This window comes from Sceloporus occidentalis, unplaced genomic scaffold (genome assembly GCF_023333645.1).
Source record: "Sceloporus occidentalis isolate IW3139 unplaced genomic scaffold, rSceOcc1.0.p SCAF_11, whole genome shotgun sequence".
Classification (NCBI taxonomy): domain Eukaryota; kingdom Metazoa; phylum Chordata; class Lepidosauria; order Squamata; family Phrynosomatidae; genus Sceloporus; species Sceloporus occidentalis.
This window is the reverse complement of record NW_028316991.1, coordinates 22,936,071-22,949,757: the sequence shown is the minus strand read 5'-3', so window position 1 is coordinate 22,949,757 and position 13,687 is coordinate 22,936,071. Positions and strand designations below refer to the sequence as shown.

The window sequence follows — 13,687 nt, the reverse complement described above, 5'->3', positions numbered from 1 at the left end:
ATGGACCCCATAGTCTTAAATGGTCTCCGTTGACTTAAATGGATCACATTAAACTCAGTGCAGGGTGCAATATATCTTCCAAACACTAGAGGCCGCTGGAGCATGGGAGTGGATATACATGCAACCTCGTATCCCTCGTAGACCATTTTTTGGTCTGCTGACCGGGTGTAGATGGAATATAATTTTTCAGGGGAAGCATGTTGTTTCCTTCCATGTCTTTTTTTTTATGGCCCCTTTCCTTGGGCTAAAAATGAGGATCAATGGCTTCACCTACTAGTTTGTATGCCAATGCAGTGGACCACCCTTGTGATACCCAAAGGGTCTCCCCAATGGGCCTTATCCTTCCTACCTGGAGGACTTGCAGATGATCCCCAAATCTACCTGTCTTCTCCTGATCTCTCTCCATCTCTCCTGTCCCGTATTACCAATTGCTTGTCTGCTATTTCTTCATGGATGTCACAACACTACCTGAAACTTAGTCTTCCTAAAACTGAACTCATTATCTTCCCTCCCTCCCCTACCTGAATTCTCTATCACCATTAACAACACGACTATCTCTCCTACTAACCAGGCCCGATGCCTCGGGGTCATCCTTGACTCTAACCTCTCCTTCATCCCTCACATTCAGTCCCTCGCCAGATCCTGCCTCTTGCACCTAAAAAACATCTCTCCCATCAGCCCATTCCTCACCCAAGAATCCACAAAAACTCTGGTTCATTCACTTATCATTTCCCGTGTTGACTACTGCAACACTCTTCTGGTTGGCGCTCCACTGTCTCGACTCTCTCCTCTACAGTCTGTCCTAAATGCTGCTGCTAGGCTTATCTTCCTTGCACGTCGCTCCTCTTCTGCTTCCCCCCTCTGTGAAACCCTCCACTGGCTCCCAATTACCTTTAGAATTAAATTTAAAACCCTGGTACTTACATTTACGGCCATCCATAGCACTACCCCCCATAACACTTCCCCCCTAATACTGCCCCCTCCATACATTTCTGCCCTCAGAATACTCAAATACTCTCCTACTTGATCCCTACATTCCTCTCATGGGCTAAGGCTCTCCTCCTCACTCATCACCTCTTCCTTTTCCCGTCTACAAGATTTCACTCGAGCTGCCCCATATCTCTGAAATCTACTCCCAAGGAACCTTCAGCATTCTCCCTCCCTCCCAACTTTCAAGAAACATCTAAAAACCCACTTCTTCAGAGAAGCCACAACCATCTTAGCTGCTAGAACTCCCTCGTCATCGATACAAACACCACACTACCTCTCACCCTTTCTCTGTGCCTTATGTTTGTCACCCCATTTCCCTCCTGATTGTAAGCTTGCGAGCCGAGCCTCTCCACCTAATGTATCGGTTTGTCTTAGTCTGTCGATTCTCGTCTTGTCAGACCCCTTGAATTTATGTATTGTATTAAGCGCTGCGTAAATTGTTGGCGCTATATAAATAAAAGATAATAATTAATAATAATAATAATAATAACTTGCAGGAAAAGGTTGGTAGGTAGGGACTTTTTTATATTAACGTTATTATCTCTACCCCACAGGGTAGGGTTGGAGAGGTAGGTATCGCGTGGAATCTGTACATATCGAGAGGTACATTCTCTAAAACAAAACTAAAACTGGTTGCTCATCGTAATAACCGATAATGCATATTTACACACAAACTATTATTAAACGAAAACGCAAAAAAATTACAAAGATGCATTAAAGTACATGCAATGGACAGAGCGCCCCTTTAAATAACACCACAATCAACAGGTAATTGTAATAAAAGCAGATAGTTATTCCAAATCCAAGTACATCAATCCCTGGACCCCCCCATGGGGGGATTTGCGTATCCATGCCCTTGTGTCACACAGCGACGTCTGTCACCAAAGCGAGACGTACCGCGGGCGTCCCACGTGTCAGCCTTGGTGGCCAAAAACCCCAGAACAGATTTTTAACTCCACCGAAGCGTTTGTCACCCAGATGATGCTGACAACCCTCCACGATTTACAAGTGTAAACATTACATTACGTTTTAATTATGTTTTAATGAGTGGGTAATTAATGGGCTAATAAAAAAGATGACACATTTAATCACCAATCTTAATTAAATAAAAGGTAAATATGTCCTCCTTTCTCACAGCGGCTGATGTATCTCCATTGAGAAATTGCGATATAAAAGCCTCCGAGGGGCTGACCGCAAATGGGGACACGGCGCCACCTAGTGACGAAAACAGTAATAGCGCACTGGAATGCATGTTTTTAGAATAAAAGAAATAAGAAAAAAAATATACAATATGAGGCTGCATATTTATTTATAAAAATCACGACTATATTTACGATTTAACCCATTTTAGAACACTTGCAAAGAAGTGGATACATTTTATGCAAAAAGAAAAAAAACGTATTAAATGTTTGTTATTAACAGTAAATGTCGCGTTATATAAATCCTATGCTTTATATGAATGAACGCATTGGAATTCTCAAGGCAGAGATACTAATGAATTAACATCGTGCAGTGCTGTGGAATATGAACAAAGTCATATTGTATAATAAGTATTTTGCATGCAAAAGCTAAATTTAAAGGATTTGAACAGAAACCAACTGAAGGTCTTGTATACAATTCCCTGATTATATATATATATATATATATATATATATATATATATATATATATATATAGATAGATATACATATATACACATATATTGTGTGTGTGTGTGTGTGTGTATATATATATATCTATATATATATAGATATATATCTATACACACATATGTGTATTCTTTTTATGTGCGTTTGATTAATGGGAAGGATTCGTTTAATGTATTTTTAATTCTTCTTGTAGAAGCTGAACAGCCCAGAGAGAATAACCGAACAGATCCAGAAGGACATTGCCTGGCTGTGCTCCCAGCTGTTGGTCACGTGGACCCAGTTTCTTGAAATTGTGACCCTTCAGCCTGATGTCACCACCTACCTCATGCAAAAACATCACACCTTAAGGGTAACACCGTTCTTATAGTATAACGAATACAGGTTTTCTTTGGTCTCTCTTCCTTCTACATGGGAGGCTTCGTGTTCCTCTATTAGAAGACCACTTTGTGATGACAGCACTTGGCTTTTTCCAAACACAGGGTGATTTCTAATGGTATCACAGGTGTGAAAATGGAGGGGGTAGATAAGTGGAACAGGCTCCCATCAGAAGTGGTAGAGGGTAATACAGCGAGGGGATTAAACATGCATGGGATAGGCATACGGCTCCTGAATCTAAGACAAGACCAACGACCGATTAAGGCTTGAGTCTTTACAGCAGGAAAAATGGGCGGACTAGACGGGGGCCGAATGGGGCCGATCTGCCGGCAGGTTCTATGTTTCTAGAGATAAAAGTATATACATAACAATTTACTAAATAATCCAAAATTGTCTTCACTTCGTTTACATCGTTTCTCTTTTAGGTAAGAAGATTTTCGGAAGCATTCTTCTATACTGAACACGAGAAATCAGCTGTAGTTACCTTTCAGGAGAACCTGTAAGTTTTTCTTTCTTAATTTAAAAACTAACATCGGTTAAATTCCCAATTCACCCTGGAGCCAATTGGTCGCCTTATATTCATGGGAGGATATATATATATATATATATATATAACACATCACATTTGTCTTTGGACAACACTTTTAGTCTAGTATTAACCAAAATATGAGTCCAGCTTAGCCGCCAATCTCTTTATACCAATTGAGAGGTTATCACATTATGTGATAAAGAACTTTTAATAGTATCAGAGTAGATACATTAAAGGCACAATAAAACAAATAAAAAAAACCTAGACATTTCAATTGTGGACAATTTTGTGTTCTATTCAAAATGTTATAATAACTATTTTATTTCAAGCCAGTCTGTTATAGTTCAACCTTACAAAAAACAGAAACTGTCTGCGCTTCTTACCCTAATAAAGTTGGTAACAAATACATAAACATAATATAAACGAGAGGTTTTGGTTATATGAATTGGCCAAAGCATAATTAAGCTCACCCGCCACGTCAAGGCACACTCTCAATAGGGTGAGATCCTACTCTCACCTCCTACATAGTGGGCACACAAAGCAGTTTATACTGCTACCAAAACTTTATTAATGTGTTGGGGGAGGTGCAATGAAACCTCCTCCCTATTAACCCCTGGACAGCAAGCTGCAACCAGACTGATGAGGAGCCAACAACCTCAAATGTCGGTGCGCTGAGCTAGTCACAGGCTCAGATAATACAAATGTATAATACGAGGCCTACCAAACAGGTGTAAGCATGCTGCAAAAACCGCGTATTGGCTGTACAATGTATACAAAAAACAGAAACTGTCTGCGCTTCTCACCCTAATAAAGTTGGCAACAAATACATAAACATAATATAAATGAGAGGTTTTGGTTATATGAATTGGCCAAAGCATAATTAAGCTCACCCGCCACGCCTGTGACTAGCTCAGCGCACCGACATTTTTTCTTTTCCCTGTTTGCACATATTTGAGGTTGTTGGCTCCTCATCAGTCGGGTTGCAGCTTGCTGTCCAGGGGTTAATAGGGAGGAGGTTTAACCCCTTCAATCCCAGGGGTTTTTGGTACCTCAAAGCCCAGAGCAATTTTGCCATTTTTGGGGTATGTCGGTTTAGCGATTATTCTCTGTTCCTGTGAACAGTGTACCCATGTAAACTATATATTGTTTTTTCAAGGAGAGATAGAGCTTTCGTTTGATACCATAGTTGGATGATTAGCTGAAAATTTAGAATGAGAAATTTAGTAAAAACTAGCGAAGATTAGAAAAATAAACTAATTTTTTTTTACATTTTCCCTCTGAATCCTCACAAAATTAGGTAAAGTGATGGAAAATCCCCTCCAAGTTTATCAATTCAGGTGTCCTGATTTCAGAAATACCTAATTTATATAGATTTTCCATACTTTCCCAGCACCAGGGAGCATACTATTAGGTGTACAATTTTGTATAATTTTTATGCCTATGGCTTAACGGGTTTGGGGGTTGTAAACGGGGGCAGGAGGGTTATACTGGCTAGATGTTATGCTAGGGCAATGGGAAGTAAGGTTTTTTTAAGAATTTTTTTTATTATCTTTTTTTATATCTTTTTAAAAAAAAAAAATTTATTAGTTTTTTTACATTTTTTTGTATTTTTTATATATTATTTTTACACAGAAATGGTTAGAGGTCCTCCTAGGGACCTCCTGAACATGCCAGTGATGTCACAGTGACATCACAGCTCACATTATAATTTTTTTTAGTATTATTTATATTATTATTTTATGATTTATTTAATATTATTTTTAAATCACTAACCGTTTTTTTCCCCCAGCTTTTCTGTTACAGGACGGGAGGGGGAGTGAGAGAGGTGGTTTCTCACTCCCCTCCCCGCGATCCCCCTGCACCGATCACACTGTGATCTCTATGCAGGTCCTCATAGCAACCCGGAAGGGAATGCCCGATCGCGTGTTTGCAACTGCGCGATCGGGCAGTTTACACTGTAACAGCTTCATGCCGGAAGCTGTTACAGGCGATCGGACAGGAGAAAGCCGGCAAAGTTTATTAGGGTATAAGTAGGCCTCGTATTATACATTTGAATTATTTGAGCCTGTGACTAGCTCAGCGCACCGACATTTTTTCTATTCCATAGTTCAACCTTTGCAGGATATCCCTAAGCGCACCGATCCCATATAAATCCACCTTTTCTCTCTGATGTTTGAGGACCGTGAATGACAGAAGACAGGGAGATGTTCCATCGAAACCAACAGTATTTTTAGGGTGTGAATAGACCCCCCCAAAAAATAAATATGTGAATCCCTAATTATTTCCATATTCATTCATTAGGATTCAAAGTCACAGCAACTTCTCAACAGAAATTAGAAACTCTGAATACTTCACCAGCATGCCTCCTCTGCCTATTGAATGTATAGACATCGACGGAGACTGGAGCTCTCTTCCCATTATTTTTGAAGACCGCTACGTTGAATGTCCAAAAAAAGGTCTGTATAGATAATTCCGACAGGTGTTTGGCCTGTGCCAGGAGTCCGTCCGTCTTCAAGTGTTTTATATATTCGTTGCTAATTTGTTCATGAATTTGCCAGCTTAGGGTGTACAGGAGATCTGAACATTTCATCTTCTTGACTTCATGATGCCCACCCCTGGAAGAAAGGTGAAGCTGGTCCTGCAAAATGCAATTCATGCGCGGAAATTCCATAAATGTTATCTTTCTGATTTAACTATACATTATACAGGGCCATTTCAGCCCTTCCTACAGGAGAAGCTCCCTGAGGTTTACCCTTCATAGTGAACTTCATCTCATCTGCAAACTCTTACTTTACTGTCTCCTGGTTAAAATATTGTTTTTAGATGGGAAGGTCTGGAAAAAAACAGAAAATTGAGGGGGGGAAAAAAATCCCCGTTTTTTTTATTCTCAAAGCCATTTTGTATTTTTCCAGAAAAATTGAGTGCGTAATGATAAATAATACGTTTATGACACGGCCTTCAAAGTGTATTGCATGAAGACCTTTATGAATGATGCAATGAGGCACAGATAATGCTGGTTACTTCACTCTTTGATCTGCAATTGGTGCTAAGCTGCAACTCTGATTGGGCGATTGTGATCGACCTCCCTGTCCAATCCATGCAGGAGGATAAGGAGATCTTTTGGTTTTTTTTAATGGTTTCTTCATTTATTTTGTTGCATTCAAGACAGACCTTGTTGTCCCATTTGCAACAAAAAAAGCAAATTTAGTTTATTATTTACTGAATAAGCTGTACTTTTATTTCAAGCATTTTACTTATATACACTGCATTTCATGTTTTCCGAAAATGTAAATTTTTTCAGAAAAAAATACTTTTCTTTTGGAAATCTTACATCTCTAGTCATTACCAATAACAAAACGATAAAAAGTCATTCTTGCCCAATAAGAAAACGCTATTATTTTTATGTAATACAATACCGTCTTTTGATAAATAGACCTCTTTTTCAGCTGTCGCTATGGAAAACATGCAGCTGGAAATTACGAATGAAAACAATCACAATTCTGAAAAAGAAAATGAATTAGAAAATGTTACCGCTTCTCGCAATTCTCATGTCGTACAAACCACGACCGTTCATGAAAATGCCTCCTTTGAACAAGCGAGTGCCATGATGTCAGAAAACCATGATGTCGGTCACAATCCAAAACAATATCTGAATCTAGAGGAGGAACCAAGGAACGACGAGTCTGAATACGTAACATGGTTTTCTACAGCGGACAGACCTTATTCCACCGACGTTGACCATGGAACAGAATTAACGACAATGACAGAAAGGAAACGTGACCAACTTGACCATACTCTTGGTAATCGTCAAGAGGCCAACAGACCTACGGGTGTTACGTATATTGAGGTAAAACAAAGTACTCATGACCAATATAGGGGAGAAGCAGTATTGGTTTTGAGTCCCTCGCATGGAGAATTAGGTTCTTTGTCCAACGCAGAAGATAAAACACTTCAGACTGAGAAGGAGACCATCAAAACCAAAATGGACACCACTTGCTCAGAGGAAATGATTCTACATGACACGAGCAGCTCTAAAAATGGGACAGTCCCTGTGCATAGGTCATTAAATCAAAGTATGCACATATTACTAAAAAGTAACAGCACTGAGCTAATCAATAATCCTTCAAAATATACTTCATTGACGAAATGTTTTCCCAAGGAAAGTGGGGAAGAGTTTTCTCCGCGTTCCGAGGTTATCAAGAGATCCTCATCCGTCATATCGGACTCGGGTATAGAAAGCGAGCCGAGTTCGGTAGCGTGGTGCGATATACGCAACAGGACAATGGAAGTACCCAGCGATCGAGATGGTCTTCAGCAGTTATCCAGAAAATACGGAATGTACAGAAGCTCTCTAGAAGGAATGCACGCAGAGAGTAATACTAGCTTGCCAAGTGGTATTCAAGCCTCGTTGACTTCCATTAATTCTTTGCCTTTTGAAGAGGAAGAACGAGAAATGGAACTTTCTAAACTAACAAAGTCTGTTTCCGCGCCACAGATCAGTAGTCCAAAGGAATCAGTGGATGACATGGACTTAACGAACAAAGAGGTTGCTGATATTGGTGAGAATACAAGTCCACGGGGAAGTGAGCTTTCTAAAAATCCTAAAGCTGGAACTTTGAGAAGAAACTCTGATGAAAAATCAAAAATCAGTGGCCAAGATTCTGACATCATATCCTATTCTTCTACGAACAATATGGCTGATTGCAACGAGACCCCACCAACAGAAACTACAACTTTAGATTCGTACGCAAGATCCAACAGTAGTGTTGTAGCAAAGTGCACTTTAACAGATCGGAATGTTTTTGGAGCGGTGGATGATCCATCAACAACTTCAACGCAAACATCAAGCCTTCAAGACTCAGAGTCCTTTTCTGAATGTGTTAACACAAGGCCGAAATCTGCTTCTTTGTCTCTGGGACCATTGCTGGATACAGACGTTACCTTACAATCCAGCATATCGGAGTCTAAAAATGCACTTGATGGATTCCCAGCTTTGGAAGAAATCGAACTCGATGATGAACCAACTAATGGGCAGACGCTCGGTGGCTATTACCATTCTGTACCCAATACTGACCATATGGGTACAATCAGAAGTTCTGCTGCTCTCGCAGAAGCCAACTCTAGCACTTCTGCTCTCACTTTAGAAGGGAGACGCGGTGTAGAGATGGTTAACCTGTCCGTGTCTTGTACAGCCACCTGTCTACCATTTTCTTCGGTCCAAAAAGACGCTCCGATGATTCCTGGTTTCTCGTCAAGGCAGGCGTTGTTTCCGATTACGAGACAGCCTTTGGGATCGTTCGGGGTCATAACCAGCAGCGAGGAAGCTGATAAGGAGATCAACGAGAGGATGCTTAGGTGAGATATTATTATAAATTGGTTACAGTGCTGCTTTTTTAGTTGATACACCGCATGCGCTGATCTGAGTGCCGAGTGGTCTCCAGTATGGGCTGGAGGGTGGCAGACGTAGGCGTTGTTAACGAGTGTGTTTTCTAGTTTTCATCAGGCTAAAGAAAAATTCAGGAAGCAGCTGCCGTTTGACGGTTTCCTATACAGCGACCTGTCCATTCTAGCCTCTGACGGCCCCTACTTTCCACCGGAGGAGGAACATGCAGAGGATGGAATCCATCTGGTGGTCTGTGTGCATGGACTAGATGGTAACGCATCTTTAATATTAGGGGGTTTTTTTAAGCGTGGGAGAGAGATTTATTTTGAGTTACAATATATTGTTGGGGAAGTTGTCCTGGATAGCAAAGACAAAATACAATGGATAATGTTGCGCATGTATTCAAGTGTTTTAAAGATCTATCACCGCGCCCATTCAATACCCTGAATACGCCAATGCAATGGTGTTTAAGGGTTAAAACGTACGTGCTGTGAAAACAAGCTTATGTGTATACCAAGGGAGCTGTCATCTGAACTTCTTGTTCTCAGGATCTGCATAGTTTTTTCTCCCCTGTTACGTTATCGATGGCTGCTTGGGTCTGTTGAAGGGACAGGTAAAATTACTACGCGTTAGTTTTGCCACATTTTGCTACTGATTTACGCTTTAATGGAGGCAAGAAAGGTAAGAAAGTCCACCAATTAATTATCTCCAATACTCCAAATAAATACATTCAGCTGGACTAACCGGACAACGCGTCCAGTTAGTTTTTTTGTTACAAGTGGTGTAACAAAAAATCCCGGGCCCGTCCTGTGAAACCCACACACACACACAAACTGTAACACACACTAATACAGACATACTAACATATTTACACACAGACACTGTAACATATTTACACACTAACACATACACACACTAATACAGACATACTAACATATTTACACACTAGCGCATACACACAGTAACATAATTACACACACTAACATACTTACACACACTAATACAGACATACTAACATATTTACACACTAGCGCATACACACAGTAACATACTTACACACACTAACATACTTACACACACTAATACAGACATACTAACATTTACACACTAACACATACACACAGTAACATACTTACACAAACTAATACAGACATATTAACATATTTACACACTAGTGCATGCACACAGTAACATAATTACACACACTAACATACACACACTAATACAGACATATTTACACACACTAACATACTTACACACACTAATACAGACATACTAGCATATTTACACACACAGACACTAACATATTTACACACTAACACATACACACACTAACATACTTACACACACGTACCTTTGCTGGCTCAGGAGGGAAGTATCTCTCCTGCTCCCTCGCGGTCCTCGCACGGTGCTTACGTCTGATCACCAGGAAATCACATCACGCAGGCATTAAAGCTGAGTCTGATTTTGTCTTCCCTGTTAAATTACCGCTGACATAAATAATAGAAATGATGCTATAAATATTAAACATTTTAAGAAATGACAGCAAAACTTTAAAAAAAAAAAAAGTCTCCCTCTTCTCACCGGATGATTACCAGGATTATTTTCTGTGTGTATCCCTCGTGCATGTTTGTATTTTACTTCGCGCTGTAACTTTATTGGTTCTGTCTTTTTATACCGTTAGGTAATAGCGCCGATCTACGGCTCGTGAAAACGTTTCTGGAGTTGGGTCTCCCTGGAGCCAATCTTGACTTCCTCATGTCTGAAAAGAACCAGGTATGCGACACATTTCAAACAAACGTACCCTGTCACCTACCAAGGGAGGGCAAAGACAAGCCCCTTCCCCCTCCCCTGTGTACAGATATACATTTACGTCTACACATGAATGAAGTAACGTCCAGTTTCGGTACCTCTTTTACAAATAAAACAAGAGACACTTCTTTATTTCAAAAATTTTATTAAACGTCAGATATGGAATTATTTGTCCGCGGTGCGGACTTAAAATAACTTCAGCACCGCGACACTCAACCTTTATTAATATGTTACAAAGTGTCAAATATTATTAACACAACCAATTTGACACAATATATATCAATAATTTATTGTAAAATGAAAGCAAACATAACCAATTGTAACCATTTAATAACCACTTAATAACCAAATTAATAACCAAATAAGTAACCTGCTGGTATGGGCGTAACCACCTGTATCCCTGCTGGAACTGCCGGCGTCCCCTAGCGCGACAGTCACATGACCATACGATTCACAGGGGCGCCTGCCCCTGGCGCGTCCGGCACTTACACCTCTGTGCACCACAAGTAACCGCACCTAGATGGTTAACTCCTGGACCGTACCAGCTTAAAAACCCAGAGTACCCGGCAAATGCCAAAATTAGGGGAGGGATGGGCGGGAAAATTTTCTTTAAAATGATTGCCCCTATAGGCCACGACCCTTCCTTATATACCCCCCAGGGAGGGTAATTACCCCCTCCCCTCTGGCCCTGCCACCAATACTTAACACTTTCAGTGCCAAAATTTCCGCTTAGTCATGCCTTAACCCCTTAAACAGGCTTGACCATGGGTACCTCGTCCGCACTACATTCATGTGGCCCCTCTGTCCAATTTTTTTCCTCCGGGGCTGTTCTTATGCACCCATTTGGCCTGTCTATCCTGCTGTAAAGACTCAAACCTTAATCAGTCGTTGGTCTCGTCTTAGATTCAGGAGCCGTATGTCTATCCCATGCATGTTTAATACGCTCACTGTATTACCCTCTACCACTTCTGCTGGGAGGCTGTTCAAATCATCTACCACCCTCTCAGTAAAGTCAACCTTCCTTACGTTACATCTAAAATACATACACTCTCTCTCACGCTTGCACAAAAACGTACCTGATGTGTGCCCTACCCAAATGGGAATTTGCAGAGTGTGCTAGACGGCGGTCTGAGCCTAAACTTATTACCTACTTATTATTGTCATTGCTTTTAAAAGATGACCGCAAAATGTTTTTTCTTAAAACTGAACGGTAAATTACCGTATTGGCTCGAATATAGGCCGCACTTTTTCCCCCCACTTTAAGTCTTTAAAGTGGGGGTGCGGCCCATATTCGGGGTCTAGCGCCCGACGCCCGGGTAATGCAGTTCTGGGCGCCGGGCAGGCAGCGGGGTTAGGATACAGATCCCCCGCAGCAGTGCAGGGGACCTGCATCCTACTCCCCGATACACTTAGACAGCCTCCCCTGCCAGCACTTCCCACGGGGGGGGCCACACGGGAGGTTGTCTAAGCGCATCGTGCGGACGGTCACCCGCGATGCGCGCGTAAACAACCTCCGCTGCCGGCACGTCTGCATGATGTGCTTTAACAATCTCCCTTGCCGGGAATTCCCACGAGGGGGGTGCCAGCACGGGAGATTGTTAAAGCACATCATGCAGACGTGCCGGCAGCGGAGGTTGTTGCCGCAGCCGGTGAACGTCCGCACGATGCGTTTTACCTCTGCCCCCAAGACTTACCAGAGCAGACTCGCGGGGCCGGCGGGGGACATCTACGCAATACGAGTATACAACGTCCGGTGCCGGCACTCAGGGGAAGTGCCGGCAGCGGACGTTGTATACGCGTATTGCGTAGATGTCCCCCGCCGGCCCCGCAAGACAATCGGGAGTCTGCTCTGGTAAGTCGGGGGGACGGGACGGGACAGAATGGCAGCATATCTCGGGGGTGGGGGGGGGACAGAGTGGCAGCAAATCTAGGGGGTGGGGGGGACAGAGTGGCAGCATATCTATTACAAAAAATGTTCTTTAAAAAAGCATCAAACTTTTAGGGTGCGGCCTATATCCGAGCCAATACGGTATTTGGCGGAATGTATATTCATCTCACCCCAAGATTTATTATTGGTCACCAGTATTTTAGCCAAAGCCATTTGCTTCTCAAATACGCCCTCAAAAGACCACCAATGGATGTGGGCTTAGCTACATTCCAATGGGGACATAGAACTCTATATCAAGTAACTATTGTCGTTATTTGATGAGGAAAGATGTCTGGGAGCTTGGATCCTCCTAAATTAATAAGGCTTTCTGGCTCTGAAAGGTCAAAAAATATACAAATTCGTTTAATTAGTTTAACTTAAGTCTAGGAAGAAACAGTCAAGATTTTTTTAAATTTACTTTTCTATAGTGTCGTCACATAAAATTATGGCAAATCTTACGAATATATATATATAATCTAAATAATTGTTCACTTTTGAAACCAGTTGTTTCTTTTTCTTTCAGACGGATACATTTGCGGACTTTGATGCTATGACTGATAGACTTATCGACGAAATAATCCAACACATCCAGCTATACAACCTGTCAATTTCAAGAATAAGGTGAGCCGGGTTCATTCTTATACGTCTTTCCCAAAGATAAATCGCATCTTTTTTTTTTTTAAGGTGTGATGGTAAGCTTTTAGAAGCTTTACATAAAATGATGTTTTCTTTGACAGTTTTATTGGACACTCCTTGGGGAACATCATCATTCGGTCTGTACTGACCCGTCCCCGATTCCGATATTATCTCAGCAGACTGCACACCTTCCTCTCCCTGTCCGGACCTCATCTCGGCACGCTTTACAGTAACAGTACTTTAGTGAGTACAGGTAAGATGGTCAATAAATCTACCTTTTATGATCTAAATTGACTGTTTTTTGTTTTTTTTAATATATATATATATATAGTTATATTTATGTCTGTATATATAAGATATCATTATCATTGAGAAAAAATAAACTG

At 41.3% G+C, this 13,687-nt stretch overlaps 1 protein-coding gene across 1 annotated transcript in view; it reads left to right on the top strand.

Moving 5' to 3' along the window:
- LOC149305702 (protein FAM135B-like) overlaps positions 1-13,687 on the top strand; it is a 34,283-nt gene that overhangs the window by 15,982 nt on the left and 4,614 nt on the right. Inside the window, exons 9-16 of the mRNA XM_089477297.1 lie at positions 2,833-2,988; positions 3,440-3,513; positions 5,845-5,999; positions 6,990-8,898; positions 9,037-9,197; positions 10,611-10,702; positions 13,189-13,286; positions 13,403-13,554. Of these exons, the coding sequence (XP_089333423.1) occupies positions 2,833-2,988; positions 3,440-3,513; positions 5,845-5,999; positions 6,990-8,898; positions 9,037-9,197; positions 10,611-10,702; positions 13,189-13,286; positions 13,403-13,554 (2,797 nt within the window). The remainder of the gene's footprint in view (positions 1-2,832; positions 2,989-3,439; positions 3,514-5,844; positions 6,000-6,989; positions 8,899-9,036; positions 9,198-10,610; positions 10,703-13,188; positions 13,287-13,402; positions 13,555-13,687) is intronic.